The 17922-nt window shown below is 31.6% G+C and overlaps 1 protein-coding gene and 1 long non-coding RNA gene across 7 annotated transcripts in view; one reads left to right on the top strand and one right to left on the bottom strand.

The window, feature by feature from the left end:
• LOC140663817 (calcium channel flower-like) overlaps window positions 1-17922 on the bottom strand; it is a 107885-nt gene that overhangs the window by 88275 nt on the left and 1688 nt on the right. The window contains exons 5-6 of one of the 6 annotated variants that reach the window (XM_072888309.1): window positions 17549-17708; window positions 5063-5201 (exon numbers count right to left, since the gene is read on the bottom strand). The exons of 1 other annotated variant lie outside the window; for it this stretch is intronic. In XM_072888309.1, the coding sequence (XP_072744410.1) occupies window positions 17585-17708 (124 nt within the window). In that variant the 3' untranslated portion in view covers window positions 5063-5201; window positions 17549-17584. Of the gene's footprint in view, window positions 1-1811; window positions 5202-17538; window positions 17709-17922 lie in introns of those variants that run through there. 4 more of the 6 variants (XM_072888307.1, XM_072888311.1, XM_072888310.1 and 1 more) reach the window with 4 other exon arrangements.
• Window positions 2332-17767, top strand: LOC140663818 (uncharacterized). The gene is made up of 2 exons (XR_012046337.1): window positions 2332-2421; window positions 17593-17767. It is a non-coding gene; the product is annotated as an uncharacterized lncRNA (long non-coding RNA).

The raw sequence follows: 17922 nt of genomic DNA, 5'->3' as shown, positions 1-17922 counted from the left end.
TAAATTAATCGGAATTTAATTCAGATGGTCCTAAAAAGCATTTTTGGCATTTAATATTAGAAATTTAGAATAAAACAGTACAATGACAAAATATTCACACCAAATGCCACTAATGCTTTTCCTTGCAATATTTGGATATTTCAGAACTGTACTTACAAGATCTACACATTCTCAATTGTTTAAATGAAATATTAGAAACTGTGTTAGATACCCGGAAATTGGTGCATATATACAGAGTACACGGTGATTCAAAACAACCTGATGTCCTTAAAATGACATTCTTGAGCGAATTCTAAGATGATTTTTCCTTTTGCAAAATTTTGTCTGAAGCTTAGTTTTTGAGTTATAATTGAAAATAGTTAGCTATTTAGCTAACTAGACTAATGGTCTGCCTACGGTCAATAATATCCCAGATAACACAAGCTATTCGAAAAGAATTTATTTTTATGTCACCAATTTTGAGTCCCTTTTGAAATACATATAGAATACATTTTATAAAATGTATTCTATATGTATTTCAAAAGGGACTCAAAATTGGTGACATAAAAATGAATTCTTTTTGAATAGCTTGTGTTATTTGGGATTGTATAATATATAATATCGTATAGAATGCAATACTAATTTAATAAACTTCAAATATATAATATTGTGTAATAATACTTTATTAATGAGTAATATTATTAATCCTCTAAAGGAGTCATTTGTTTCATGACGCGTTGCACCGTCTCTGCTTGCCCGTTGTGCTCGGCTCGTAAATAGCTAATTATTTTTAATTATAACTCAGAAACTAAGCTTCAGACAAAATTTTGTAAAAGGAAAAATAGTCTCAGAATTTGCTCAAGAATATGTCATCTTAAGGACATCAGGTTGTTTTGAATCACCATGTATATCACACAATAATAAATATCTTATCTAAGGATTCTTCAAATGACTTGGATATGTTTACTTTTCTGAAGGAAAATTTAATATTTGGTTGTTTTGGTTTATATATCAAAAAGAAAAATAGAAAAACTTATAAAAATGTATGAATACAATCTATATATATGCAGTATTTATACGGAATTTATCAGACATATAAAAATGTGCCAAATAGCAAAGATTATTAAATCTTTCTGCCATATCGCACGATAAGGTATCAGTGCATGCGCGTATTTCTTCTAATTATATAACACGCGCACAGAAAATGTTACGTCACTTTGTTTTAACAGCAAGAAATAAAATAATTCGAATACACACATGGCGAGCAAAGACGAAACGGATTCGTATTTTTTATTTACCACACCCTTAGATTACAACTATATCAAAAACAAGCACTAAAGCATTATTAATTCATCCTGCACGTTCAGCTGGTCATATGTAATTAAGTTTACATTATACACATAATAAAAAAAGTAATTATTTACAAAAACTTACACCTCACTTTGATCTTGATGATAAAACCTATATTTTGAGAGTCATACAGGATTGTTTCTGGTTCTAAAAATGTCCCTTTAAATTGTTATAATTTTGGGCAATAATTATATGCACGAAGTTGTACCTTTACGAAGTAATGAGAGAGACAAAGAGAAATTTTGACTTTAATGGTATGTAAAAATTAAATCTGTAAGATGTAAATTTTTATAAATTATGCAATAAGAATTATAAAACCTTTTAAATGTGTAACAGTTATCTTAAAACATTTAAAAATTTTATGCATATAGTTTATTTGGCAGAGAGAAGCTTATATATACATATATAAAAGGAAGAAGATAAAACTAAGATAATATAATATATGATTATATATATGATATTATATTATGACTTCTCTGCTCTTCTTATAACATTCTAAAATCAATCTGTTTCATAATTTGAATACAAAATAAGGTAAATATCTTGTTTAGGGGAGGATGCTCCGATGTCTTTGATCTTGACATATGTTGTCAAGGTCACTGTCCTGAGTAACGCTTAAAAGGTTTTAGCCGTCGCTCGTTGTTTACTAAAAAGTTACTAAAAAATTTTTTTAAATTGACGTTTTTTGCAATTATTTTATCAAATATTGAAAATTAAAAAAAATTGTTTCAAATAAAAGTTGTAGGTCTCTTCAAAATACACATTTTATATCCTATCCATTTTTATTATACGAGTGATAGTTTTCGAGAAAAACAACGATAAAGACTCTAAACCTTATACAATATTAATTATAACATAATATATAATATAGTCCCACTGTATCCGCGCGTACACTTTCCTACCCACACAACAAATGGGTTGGGTTAGGTTATTTTTTTTGAAAGTGGAGCCCGCCGCAGGGGGGCGGAACCCACTGTGCCCGCGCGTAGACTTTCTATGCGTGAAAAGTGTATGCGTGGATACAGAGGGTTCCGTCCCCCTGCGGGAGGCTCCACTTCCAAAAAAAATAATCTAACCCAACCCATTTGTTGTGTGAGTAGGAAAATGTATACGTGGATACAGTGGGACTATATTATGTATGATATTATAATTAATAGCAGGTAATATAAGTAGAACGACCAAACTAACCCATAATATCTTTATTTAATATTAAAACGACGTTTCGACCATTTGGTTGTGGTCCTTTTCAAGTTTAACTACAATGAATAACAAATAAATTATAAATTGAACCAAGACGGTAAAGTAAATCAATCAAAAACCAAATAAATTTAGTACATACATTCGAGTGAACAAAGATGTATTTCAATGTGTTGTACAAGTAGCAGTTAGTTAAATATATTGATTTGACGAACCAACAAGTGATGGAACACGTCTTGTCAAAACTAATGTCGAAACTAAACTGTCGATTTTTAAAAAACATTTTAGACGACCTTTATAATCTTGTCATAAATATTATGTAGATTTTCTGTGTCTTTTTGTAAGTTTATTGTGTTGTTAAATTTCTTGATAAAAAACATTTCTGCTATTTCTCTCTTTTTTATAAATTTCTCGTTATGTAAAATCTCTGGGCTATTCCACTCATAGTCATGTCCGAACTCCGATCTATGCTTACTAATTACGGATTGACACGAAGGATGCAATTTGATATTTTTACAATGTTCGTTAAGTGTTCTATGTTTTGAATAATCGCAAAATAATATGTTTTGAAGAATCGCAAAACCACTAACATTGATGAATTTATCGATAAATTACAACCAAAAAACTTTTTTATGTTGCTACCTTTTGTTAAAGATTTTAGTTCATGTTTGCGCCGATCAATACAAGACACGGGTTTGAGTGTAGCGTCGATAGTAACGAATAAGCTTAACACATTGATCAGACGTGGCAAGGATATGTTAAATATTAATAATAGAACTAATGTCATATAAAATTCGTTGTAGGGATTGTGATGCGTTTTACATAGGCCAAACAAAAAGACATTTGCGCACAAGGCTTAACGAACATTGTAAAAATATCTAATTGCATCCTTCGTGTCAATTCGTAATTAGTAAGCATAGATCGGAGTTTGGACATGACTATGAGTGGAATAGCCCAGAGATTTTACATAACGAGAAATTTATAAAAAAGAGAGAAATAGCAGAAATGTTTTTTATCAAGAAATTTAACAACACAATAAACTTACAAAAAGACACAGAAAATCTACATAATATTTATGACAAGATTATAAAGGTCGTCTAAAATGTTTTTTAAAAATCGACAGTTTAGTTTCGACATTAGTTTTGACAAGACATGTTCCGTCACTTGTTGGTTCGTCAAATCAATATGTTTAACTAACTGCTACTTGTACAACACATTGATATACATCTTTGTTCACTCGAATGTATGTACTAAATTTATTTGGTTTTTGATTTACTGCGTTTACCGTCTTGGTTCAATTTATAATTTATTTGTTATTCATTGTAGTTAAACTTGAAAAGGACCACAACCAAATGGTCGAAACGTCGTTTTAATATTAAATAAAGATATTATTGGCTAATTTGGTCATTCTACTTACATTACCTGCTATTAATTGAGTACTAGCGATTGGAATTTAATAATTTGGAATTATAATTAATATTGTATAAGGTTTAGAGTCTTTATCGTTGTTTTTCTCGAAAACTATCACTCGTATGATAAAAATGGATAGGATATAAAACGTGTATTTTGAAGAGACTTACAACTTTTATTTGAAACATTTTTTTAAATTTTCAGTATTTGATAAAATAATTGCAAAAAACGTCAATTTTTAACAATTTTTGTATGTAACTTTTTAGTAAACAACGAGCGACGTCTAAAACCTTTTAAGCGTTACTAAGGGTGATGACCTTGACAACATATGTCAAGGTTAAAGACATCGGAGCATCCTCCCCTAAACAGGATATTTATCCAAAATAATAACAAAAATATTATTCGATTTTCTGTTTTTGTTGTGTATGCTTACTTAACTAATCTGTAACAAAATAATCATCTCTCTCCAAAGCGAAGCACTTTATACATTACACTAAAAACAAGTTACATGATTATTTATTTTTCTATTGTTTTGCTTGTTACCATCTTATGACATACAGTGGACAAATGGGCCTATAGATAACTAGGCCCATGAACATCATTCTCTATGACAGTCTTTGACTTTGGCATTATTCTAAATGAAGCAACAAATTCTTTCATACTATCTTCACTTAATATATCTCATTATAAATGAAGCAACAAATTCTTTCATACTATCTTCACTTAATATATCCCCATTCCATTTTACTCATGTTTGATACAAACAGAAGATATAATAAACGTATATATATATATATCTGTTCTCGACCAACTCTTAAAGCAAAATTAAATCGAAAAAAGCCCATTAGATCAGGTAGATTAAGGTTCAGAAAATCTCTCGGGATCTTTTCAGATCATAACATTTGAATCTGTACATCCATGATACAATTTATATTCAATATTACCTTAAAGATTCAATGAATGTTATATGAAATCTACTATTACTGGAATACTGGAATTACAATATGTATCAATGTCATAGCTCAAATGAAATGAAAGCATGTTCGTGGGCTCAGCTACTGATACTTGGATGATTAATTATCACTCACAATCATTCGCATAAAACGTTGGATTGTTCACCCAAATTAATGTCTAATGATCAAACAATACTACTTGGGGTACTGCTCAAACCGATCGGTTGAGTATTTTCAACTAATGTGGACTTCATACTTGACGATGGAGCTTGAATATCCATTGCTGCTGTTCTCATTTCGCCAAAGGGTGCCCTAAAGTATAGATATCTTATTAATTTTTTTCAAAAATTCATATTTCTTTCTATCAATATAATAAACAAATTATATTTTATATTTAGTGTTTTGCAAGCACATATATATCATTTTACAAAAAAGAATCAATGTCATTCTACACTAAAACAACTAAAAATTATCATATAGACCATTTATATAAAGTATTTATTCTTCTATTGTAAAATCCTGAAAGAATAACATTTTGTTCTATTATCATGACATTAACGAAAGTCTCACTCTTACAATATTTTTTAATATTTTTTTAAATAACAGTTTAGACGAAACTTTTGAATTAATGAAGAAAGAATTTTTGAAAGAGCTCACATATTGGCTGGGTTTGGAGAAAACGCTTACGCGCTAAAGACATTCTATCTTTGTTACTTATCGAAAGTTGAACAAAGACAGTACGTTGAAGAGCACGCTAATAGCGCCTCCTCAAACGCAGCCATTGTATTTACAATTATTCAATTTAAGTATTATGTAACAAATATTTAAATTAAAATTATATATATACAGGGTGTCCCCGAATTGGCGGATCAACTCTCGTCGATAGATAAAGCGTGTTAAACTGAACAAAAAAATCTTATATCATTTTGCTAAATTCGCAATAATTAATAAGATATAAATTAATAAAGATCGGCCAATCCATGCCAGTATAAGCGCACGGCGCGAAGAAACTTCCCAGTTGTTACTTGATACTAGACGCGCGGCAAGACATAAACGCAGAACGCACTGTACGTGTCTCTTTAAGTACGCCCTTTGTACATTCTTTGTACGTCCTTTGTAGAGCGCTCCGCCTACTGTCTCGCCGCGCGCCTAGTATCAAATAACAAGTAGGAGGCTTCTTCGCGCCGCGCGCTTATCCTGGCACGTATTGGCCGATCTTTATTAATTTATATCTCATTAATTATTGCAAATTAAGCAAAATGATATAAGATTTTTCTCTTGAGATTAAGATTTTCACATCTTGTATATATATACAAGATGTCCGACAATTCGCGCAACACCCTTTAAGGGAAGGTAGAGAGTGTTATTGTGAACAGAAATCCTGTATCATTTTGCGATTTTCTCAATATTTAAGGAAATATTAATTATAAAAAATCAGCCAATGAAGTGCCGCGAGAAGCTCGCTTCCCACTGTCACTTGATACTAGGCCCACGAGGAAACAGTGAGAGGAGCGCTTTGCAAGCGCGCATTATGGCCGGTATTCATAGTCCGATCTTATATTTAAAATAGTCTTAAGATCCCGTTCAACCAATGAAGTGACCACATAGCATCATTTTATTGGTTGAACGAGGCCTTAATACGATCTTCAATATAAAATCAGACTATGAATATCGGCCTTATGTGTGTAATTCTTTCGAGTGCATAGTGAAGCGCGCTCACAAAGCACTCCTCCTAGAGACCTTCTAATAAGAGTCTCGTCATAAGGCAATCTGGGCAAAATTCTGCGAGAGAAAGATATATATTCACTATTCTTCTCTCTCTTACCTAACCTAACCCTAACCTCTTTAACGCGCTGACCGCTGATGTTATAATGTTTGTGATAGTAGTTTATGTTTTCTCATTAGATACACAAATATTATATATCTTAGGTTTTCATAATGCTTGTGATAACAGTTTGTTTTCTCATGAAAATAAAGCAATTTATTATTTCATGTTATGTGTTTATTTTTTTTATTTTTATTTTATTTCGTTAATTTTTATGCAATTAATAAGGATTAAATTTAATTAAGGATTTTATTTAATTACTAAAAATTAAATATAAACAGTTTTTTATTATATATATTATTTTGATGTTTAATATAAAAAGATTATAATATTTAATTCTAAAACGTTTATTTTTTATTTATGTTACTGAAATACAATGTTTATGCTAATAGTAAAATTAATATGATTCAAATATGAGCGGGAATTGCCCAGATATAGAGGACCAATCAAAAGTGGATATTTTATGGCAAGACTCTTATTAGAGGGTCTCTAGCTCCTCCCACTGTTTCGTCGCGGGCCTAGTATCAAGTAACAGTGGGAAGCGTCTTCGCGCGGCGAGCTTCTCACAGCACTTCATTGGCTGATCTTTTACAATTAATATTTTCTTAAATATTGAGAAAATCGCAAAATGATACAGGATTTTTCTGTTCAGAATAACACTCTCTACCTTCCCTTAAAGGGAGTTGCGCAAATTTTCGGACACCTTGCATATATATACAGATGTCCGGTAATTACGCTCAGCAAATGATATTATATACAAGGTGACATAAAATACAAGATATCGTAAAATATTCATTTTTCGATTATCTTACCATAATACTTTTATGCAGAATAATGAGACGAATCAATTGGTGTAAAAAAAACATATAGTTATCTTTAAAAAAAAATCTGAATTTGCAACTAGCAGTTACATATTTTTACTTTAACATAATTATGTGTTTTTACTCCAATTGATTTGTATCATTATTCTGTACATAAAAGTATTAGGGTAAGATAATCGAAAAATTAATATTTTATCGAGATATCTTGTATTTTATGTCAAAATATTGCAACTTTGAAGTCTTATAACTCGAAAAGTACTTCACGATAAAACATTTAATTATAGTGTTTTGGAAAGCTCTCGAGATAAGCTACAAGAATATGTAAAAATATATAGGGTGTCCCATCTAAAAAAATCGACGTGACCTTCACATGACCTTCACATGAAAATTCAAAGTCAAACCAATGGTACCATCTTATGGCCCCCTCGAAACCCTATAACTTTTGTTCGAAACATTCTCTCAGAAAATGCTTTCCTGCTGAAATATTACAGTGGCTAAGTTAAAATGGGTCACCCGGTATACAGCGTGTCCCACCTAGAAGTGGTCACCTCCTTTTATCTTTTAAATTAAAAGAGATAGATCATAACAAATATATATGAAATTAAATGGCTTGAACTAAACTTAATTGTGAGTATAGTGGTTGATTACAAAATTTATCTGTATTAAAGAACGGAGAGATATGCATAATTTTTTTATGATAATGTAGATATTTTGATGTAATAAAAGTTGTGGCACTATTTAAAACGAATACAACGATGTATAATTTAATATAAATATTTTACATATTATACGAGGTTTTCCGGCTTGAAATATCGCGGGCGACGTCTACCATTTCATTTTCGACCCTGCGATATGGCCAACTTCTGACTCGTGCATTAGAAGTTGACGTAAAAAAATGACAACATGACATACGTAAGATAATATGTAAAATACGTATATAATATGTAAAATACGTATATAATATGTAAAATATTTACATCAAATTATACATCGTTGTATTCGTTTCAAACAGTGCTACAACTTTTATTATATCAAAATATCTACATTATTATAAAAAAATTATGCATACCTCTCCATTCTTCAATACAAATAAATTTTGTAATCAATCACTATACTCACAATAAAATTCAGTTCAAGCCATGTAATTTCGTATATATTTGTTATGGTTTAACTCTTTTAATTTAAAAGATAAAAGGGGGTGGCCACTTCTAGGTGGGACACGCTGTATATATATATAATTATATAAATTAAACTACGTGTTTAAAAAAGAGAATTTTTCTTTTTAATTAATCAAAAATATATTATTTTTGTTGACAAAATTTGTTTGTGTATACTCATAATTTGCCTTCAAAGTTTATTATTTTCAAATTAACTATCATAGTGATGAGACTAGAAATTTTTATTTTTTTAGAACAAATATGTTCCAAATTTTCCTGTTTTCAAAAAATAAAGTAAAAAGAAAGCTATAAAAACCTACGCGTTATAAAATATATAATATCTGATGGATTTTTGCCATTTTAGCAGATGTTAGCTTATTTTATTAATTATACTAATGAAAAAATGTCTTAAATACATAAGTCGGCAAATGTATTTTTTCTCAATCACAAATATTAATCAAAAAATTCCAATATGAATAAAGCAATGAATAAAGCATGTTAATATTAAAGAAACATTACTCAACATTACACCAATACTACAGCAGGATTTTAAAAAATATAGTTAAATATTGAACAATGAAAGGAATATGGAATGAAAATGATAATATTAGTGCACATTTTAATTGCTGAAAAAAAACAGCATACTAACATTACAATTAATTCGATGTAATTATACAGAAAGAAATTAATCGCCAATTTTCTAAATTGTGTATGTTGTGTTTGTATGTGTGTGTGTAATAGAATCGGAAATTAATTATTATTACACATGTCAGAAAAACTTTTTATTTCTAATTGAATATTTTTATAAACTTTATCTCTAATATTCTTCTAAAATGTTAGAATATTTAGAAATTGATTTCTTTGCCTGTATGAAGTTAGCCCCCCATTTTTTGATTTTGGATATTTTTTGAATTGTTCCAGGCTGTATGTTTGTTCTATATTGTTCTAAAATTACAAGTCGAAAAAAAAACGCAATGGAAGAAAAAAACTGTTTTTTTAGTGGTCCCCCATTTTTCGAAAAACTCAAATTTTTTTGTTGTCCTGGATTGTTCCAAATATTGTTCCAAAGTTACAAGTCAAAAAAACAAAAAATAATTATCTGTCTCCAAGAATAAAGTGCCCTTTGTATGATTATTCCGGAGAAACTGAGAGTTGTTCCAGATTGTTCTATGTTTAGATGTTATTGTTCTACAGTTTCGGACCGTTAACGCGACTTTATCAATCAAAAAAGACAAAATAATTATCTATCTTCAAGAGTAAAGTGCCCTTTCTATGATTGTTCCGGGGAAGCAGAGAATTATTCCAAGTTGTTCTTGTTCATCTTCAGCTTGAATATGTAATTTTGTGTTCATAAAACAATAATGATAGGTGTAAACATAAAAAATAATCTTTGGACGCTCTATGTTATTTTTTTGCTATATTTTCTTAAATCATTCTTTGGGGAATGTAATACTTTGGAACAATATTTGGAACAACTAAAACTGTCCAGAACAACAAAAAAATTTGAATTTTTCGAAAAATGGACAGGACCACTAAAAAAACAGTTTTTTTTGCTTTCTGTATTGCGTTTTTTGTTTTTTTGATTTGTAACTTTGAAACAGTATAGAACAAACATAGAACAATCTGGAACAACTAAAAAAATATCCAAAATAAAAAATGGGGGGCTAACTTATATATCATACAGGCGATTCCTTCTGCGTATCTAATACAATTATAAAGGTTTTGATTAATTAATTTGTTTATTAAATTTAATAACGATTGACTCAATCTAAACAAATAAAAGTAGAATTTAATAACGTTTTGCAACAAATTGATAATAAAGATTTTATCTCCAATTAAATCTCAACACATAGTAAAAGGATATACAAGATTATATCACATTAATTAATACAATATACAGAGTGTTTCAGACCACCTGTCCATCCCTTTTATTTTGAAAAGGGGTGATGCTAAGAAGTTGAAAAAGACATATTTATTATGAAAGCCTATCTAAAGGTTCTGATGGTGGTACAGTCGGACCTCTTATCTTACGACCCTCTTATGCTACGAAACCTCTTATCCTACGACAAAAAATCCTCTCGCTACGACCGCGAAAGGGGAATTATACCTCCACTCTCAAATTTTTGTCGTAGGATCAGAGGTTTAAGGGGAAGATTCCGGACCGAAAATGTTGTAGGATAAAAGGTTTGACTGTACTTTCAATTTTGGGAATCCCTTGAAAATACCAGAAAACGGGGGGCAACTCAAAAATTTTAAATTGCAACATGGAGCAACATGAGTCTCGTTAAAGTTTTAAAAAAAAAACTTTTGTTTGAAAAAAAATTTGATATCACTTAGCATTAGAGAGAATTGATTAAAAAATGCTTGCAATGATTGTAACGCTCGAACTTATAAATTATCTTAAAATATCGATATTTTGGTATGGATTACGAGCCAAACATAAACATGAGTCAAACTCGTGATACGGATCACGGACCAAACATAAACATGGATGATTTGTTATGGTTTCAAGAAAACGATTGTTCGGCGCATTTCCCAATAATTGTAAGGTGCATAATTAATCAGCTTTTACTTCTGCAAGTCTTGAGGGCGATTGACAACATGAGACGAAGGATGAAAAGATGTCTCCATCAAGGTAGCAGGTTTTGAACATTTGTAATTAATTTTTTATCATTTCCAAGCATCACAATAAATGCAAATGTTTTTTGTTAATTTCTTGGTATCAATAAAAGATATCAAATTTTTTTTTAAACAAAAGTTGTTTCTTTTTAAAACCTCTATCCAACGATACACATGTTGTCCCATGTTGCAATTTAAAATTTTTGAGTTGCTCTTTTTTTCCGATATTTCCGGGGTTTCCAAAACTGAAAGTACCATCAGAAACTTTAGATAGCTTTCATGATAAATAAGTCTTTCTCAACTTCTTAGTATTACTCCTTTTCAAAATAAAAAAGGTGGACGGGTAATCTGAAACACTTTAATTGTGTGCGTGTGCGTGTGCGCGTGCCCGCGCGTGCGTGCGTGCGTGCGTGCGTGCGTGCGTGCGTGCGTGCGTGCGTGCGTGCGTGCGTGCGTGCGTGCGTGCGTGCGTGCGTGCGTGCGTGCGTGCGTGCGTGTGTGTGTGTATGCGCGCGTGTGTTTACAGCATTTCATTATACGGGATGTCTCATAACTAATGAGCCAACGCTTGTGAGTGGGTAGAGTACAGTGAACTAAACAAAAAAGTATTAAGTCATTTTGCGATTTTCGCAATAATTATTAAAATATTAATTAAAAACGCTTAGCGAACAATATTATATATATCTACAAGATGTCCGGTAATAATCGCCCCACCTCTCTAGGGCAGATAGAGCAGGTAAAACTGAACATAAAAGTCCTGTATCATTTTGCGATTAGCGTAATAATTATTGAACTATTAATTAAAAATGCTCAAGGCATGCTGAGAGCTATATGTGGCGCGCGCTCATACGCTGAGCGTTTTTAATTAATATTTTAATAATTATTGCGAAAATCGCAAAATGATACAGGACTTTTATGTTCAGTTTGACCTGCTCTATCAGCCCTAAAGAGGTGGGGCGATTATTACCGGACATTTTGTACATATATATAATATTGTTCGCTAAGCGTTTTTAATTAATATTTTAATAACTATTGCGAAAATCGCAAAATGACTTAATACTTTTTTGTTTAGTTCACTGTACTCTACCCACTCACGAGCGTTGGCTCATTAGTTATGAGATACCCTGTATAATAAGTATTATATACATTGCAATATTTCTGTTTTAATTATTTTTACTGTTCGTTCTTAATTATATGCACACACACACATATATATATATATATATATATATATATATATATATATATATATATATATATACAGGGTGTCCCCGAATTGGCGGATCAACTCTCGTGGGTAGATAGAGCGTGTTAAACTGAAAAAAAATCTCATATCATTTTGCTAAATTCGCAATAATTAATGAGATATAAATTAATAAAGATCGGCCAATCCGTGCCAGTATAAGGGCGCGGCGCGAAGAAACCTCCCAGTTGTTACTTGATACTAGGCACGCGGCAAGACATAAACGCAGAACGCACTGTACGTGTCTCTTTCAGTACGCCGTTTGTACATCCTTTGTACGTCCTTTATAGAGTGCTCCGCCTACTATCTCATCGCAAGCCTAGTATCAAGTAACAAGTAGGAGGCTTCTTCGCGCCGCGCACTTATCCTAGCACGTATTGGCCGATCTTTATTAATTTATATCTCATTAATTATTGCGAATTTAGCAAAATAATATAAGATTTTTCTCTTCAGTCAACACGCTCTATCTATCCACGAGAGTTGATCCGCCAATTCGGGGACACCCTGTATATATATATATATATATATATATATATACAGGGTGTCTGGAAACTACCGCAACATATTTTAAAGGCAGATTCTTTGGCCAATTTAAAAACAATTTTTCTTTAGCGAAAATGTCGAGACTATAATAGTCTTCAAACGGGAAACGATTATATTTCACGAATGACAGGGCTGGGATTTCGCGCACTCAGGCACGGCGAAATGACAAGTGATAATAGTGCTCTTATAAATAGCGCCTTTTTTCACGATATTGTAAAAATTTTCAATAAACATTGTCAAAATATTTTTTGCCGCTTTTCTATTGCATTAGTATATTTTTTTTAATGAAAAATAAGTATAAGAACTAAAGATAAATAAGTACATAAATAAATACATAAATTTTATTACTGCCCGTATTGTTATCTACAAATAATTATTAAATAATACGGCCAATGATCGAGCAAATTAATTTGATTCAAATAAACATTTCTGATGTTTCAACTTCATCTGTCAAAGTGTCGATCAATATTATTATCATGAAGGTGTTCACAATGCTACGCGGTGTGACAAATAAAATGTAAAAGAAATGAGTTTATTATTTATTTATTTTGCATTTTTGGATACTTTTACAATAATTGCATTAATTATGAACGTACATTTAGAAACAAAAACAGTTTTATATTGAAAAAATAAAATTACAGAAAATACTTAATAACAATCAAACATTTAACAAATAAGTTATTAAATTACAAAAAAAACTTTTACAGCAAATGTTCGAAATGACCAAGCAATCGCTACAATAATACAAGAAACGATTAGCAAGACAATAAATAGTCTATTACGATGCGCACAATTATGTATTAAGTGCCATAGTGGTCATTTCGAATATTTATTGTAAAATTTTTTTATTTAATAATTTAAAATTTGTTAAATATTTCATTATGTTATTAATTACTTAAATATTTTCTGTAATTTTATACTTTCAATAGGAAACTATTCTCGTTTATGAATATTGTGTTTACAATTTACGCATAACTTATTATAAAAATATAAAAAATGCCAAATAAACAAATGTTAACCTTATTTAAATGTCACGGTAGTTTCGGGACACCCTGTATATATATAATTAGAAATTAACTGTAAAAATAATTAAAACAGAAATATTGCAATGTATATAAAACTTACTATACAGGGTGATTCAAAACAACCTGATGTCCTTAAAATGACATATTCCTGAGTAAATTCTGAGACGATTTTTCCTTTTACAAAATTTTGTCTGAAGCTTAGTTTCTGAGTTATAATTAAAAATAATTAGCTATTTATCAGCCGAGTACAACGGACAAGCAGGGACGGTGCAACGCGTCATGAAACAAATGATTCTTTAAAGCCTACGGCACACGACGCTTGTTTTCGTGCTGAATTGTTAGCTGGATTGCGTGCTTGCTATCGTGTGGGTAGTACTGCTGCCAGTGCTGTTAACCGTGTTGCTGGCTTGACTTCAGGCGATACGGACTTGTGTACTGGCTTCTGTTATAATATTTATAATATATATACAGGATGTCCCGAAATGACCGGTAAATATTTTAATGGCAGGTTCTTTAAAACATTTTAAGGCGAAAAATTTAATACAAAAATGTTGAGGTTACAATAGTTTTCATACTAAAAGCGATTATATTTTACAAATGGTAGGGCTGAGATTTCACGCACTTAGGTACGGCAAAATAACAAGCGATAAGAGAATTAGATAAATTCATAGAAGCACTTTTATCATTGGTTATTTTGCCGTACCTGAGCGCGCGAAATTCTAGTCCTGTCATTCATGATCTTTAAATCTTTCTAATTTGAAAACTATTTTAGTCTCGACATTTTTGTATTAAACTTTTCGTTTTAAAATATTCTAAAGAACCTGCCATTAGAATATTTACTGGTCATTTCGGGACACCCTATATATACAGGGTGTCCGGTAATAACCGCCTCACCGCTCATATACAGGTAGAGCAGGTCAAACTGAGTAGAAAAGTCCTATATCATTTTTCGATTTTCGAAATAATTATCGAGAAATTAATTTAAAAAATCGGCGAATAAAGCGCGAGTAAAGCGCGCGCGGCGAGAAGGCCGTCCCACTGCTACGCGGTTACTAGGCGCGCTACTCATACGCATCCATTTCCAGTCGTAGACCGCTTCTCCTATCATTCAATGAGCGCCTAGTAACCGCGTAGCAGTAGGATGGGCCTTCTCGCCGCGCGCTTGTACTCGCCCAGATTTGTCAATTTTTGTTAATTAATTTTTCGATAATTATTTCGAAAATCGAAAAATGGTAGAGGACTTTTCTACTCAGTTTAACCTGCTCTACTTGTATATGAGCAGTGAGACGGTTATTACCGGACACCCTGTATATATATACAAGGTGTCCCATAAAGATTGAATCAACGTTTGTGAGCAGGTAGAGCGCATTAAACTGAGCAGAAAAGTCCTGTACCATTTTGCAATTTTCGGAATAATTATTGAGAAATTAATTTACAAAGATCGGCAAGTCCGGCGCGAGTATCAGGCCGCTACAAAAAAGATGGCGAGGACGATCCTAAGGACGGTCGCTAAGCGCGCGCGGCGTAAATAGGCGCCATTGCCTCGCGGTTACCAGGATTTTAGACGAGAAGCGTTGATAAGAACAATAGATTAGCGATTATTATTTAGCGACCGGCCTAGCGGTGGGTCGTCTTTCTCGCCATTTTTTTTGTGGTAGGCCGTCCTTCTCGCCATCTTTCTTGCAGCGGGCCAGATTTGCCGATTTTTGTAAATTAATTTCTCAATAATTATTCTGAAAATCGCAAAATGGTACAGAACTTTTCTATTCCATTTAACCCGCTCTACCTGCACCCGAGAAGTGATACGGTCATTTTGAGACACCCTGTATTAATAAATTAATAAAGATCGGCCAATCCATGCCAGTATAAGCGCACGGCGCGAAGAAACCTCCTACTTGTTACTTGATACTAGGCGCGCGGCGAGACAGTAGGCGGAGCGCTCTACAAAGGACGTACAAAGAACGTATAAAGGGCGTACTTAAAGAGACACGTACAGTGCGTTCTGCGTTTATGTCTTGCCGCGCGCCTAGTATCAAGTAACAACTGGGAGGTTTCTTCGCGCCGTGCGCTTATACTGGCATGGATTGGCCGATCTTTATTAATTTATATCTCATTAATTATTGCGAATTTAGCAAAATGATATAAGATTTTTTTGTTCAGTTTAGCACGCTCTATCTACCGACGAGAGTTGATCCGCCAATTCGGGGACACCCTGTATATATATATATATATATATATATATATATATATATATATATATATATATATATATAATATATATTTATATTTATAATTTTTATTGTGATAATTGGGCGTGTTCACATATAAACATGTTTCTTCCTTATAAGCTTCTATTAAGCATAAAATAGCTTCTTTACTCCATTTTTTATTTTCGTTTCCTTTGCATTTTGTGGATGTCATTTTTCTTTTCAATTAACCTGCGAGAGTATACTTTAATGAAATTTCTTTCGTATAACTTAATCTGCGGTGTTTTGATTGGTTCTCGCAATGAGCCAGCACAGGATCATGCAAAAAAAAAAAGCACCTGTTCTATCACGAAAATCTAGCAGATAAGTCAGCAGCGTAACTACAAACATATGATTTCCAGCCTAGTAGACAGCAAGATTGTCAGCACAAGCACACGCAAATAATCCAGCAGATAAAACAGTTAATAATATCACACGATAATAATTATTATTGTTATACAATATTATACAATATCGTTTGAAATTTATTGAATTATTATTGCATTCTATACAATATTAATGACCATAGAAAAGCCATTCGTCTCATGATGCGTTGCACTGTCCCTGCATGCCCGTTGTATCCGGCTCGTAAATAGCTAACTATTTTCAATTATAACTCAGAAACTAAGCTTCAGACAAAATTTTGTAAAAGTAAAAATCGTCTCTCGTAAAATTCGCTCAAGAACATGTCATTTTAAGGACATCAGGTTGTTTTGAATCACCCTGTATAATGAAATGCTCATAAAAAGTTAAAACAATAAATAATGCAACATAGCCTCTAACTGAATAGACAAGCATCACTAATTTCAATATTAAGAGATATTTGAAACAGTATGGCTTGAACATATTGCAAATCTAAGTCTTATTTTTTTAATAAAGAAAAATTTATCCAATTTTGAAAGAGAATTTTAAAAATTTAATTGTATTATTTTCTCTTTTCTTAATATTGATTAATTTTATTGATTAATATTGATTAATTTCTCTCCATTTAGTTATCTGGAAGACACTATTTTGTATAAATTATCAGATTATCTTCAAATTTCGTTATTTGATGTTTTCAATTATATAGATTTAAAGCAGTAATACAATAAAATATGATACAAATTATAAATGGAAATTTGTAATAAAATGTTGACACATTTAAATGCAATAAGTAACATTAAATATTACATATTATTGCCTGGTTAGTGAAGTGGTGCAATGAATATTTGATGATTTATGTAGGCCTCCAGACATCAGGATCCTCCATGAGAGTAGTATGGTGATCTGTAGTAGGAGGCACTGTACCCTGTGGGGAACCCACACCCGACGTCATTCCTGCTGGGTCGGGCCTGGACCCTCTGTGTTATTAGGTTACATATTAGTATTTCATTAATAAATTGCTTATTAAAAAAAGTAACATTTTGTTCACAATGATTAAAATTAAACCCGAGCTTGTCTTGTTAAAGCTTTGACACAAAGTTTTTCTTCACATAAATGTTTTTGAGTTCATAAGAATTTCATAAAAAAAGAAATTCTTTGTAAAATAATTTTGTAAAATAATTTTGTAAAATA

Source organism: Anoplolepis gracilipes, chromosome 3 (genome assembly GCF_047496725.1).
Source record: "Anoplolepis gracilipes chromosome 3, ASM4749672v1, whole genome shotgun sequence".
Taxonomy (NCBI): Eukaryota; Metazoa; Arthropoda; class Insecta; order Hymenoptera; family Formicidae; genus Anoplolepis; species Anoplolepis gracilipes.
Note: the sequence above shows the minus strand (reverse complement) of the source record. Positions and strands in the feature narration are given on the sequence as shown.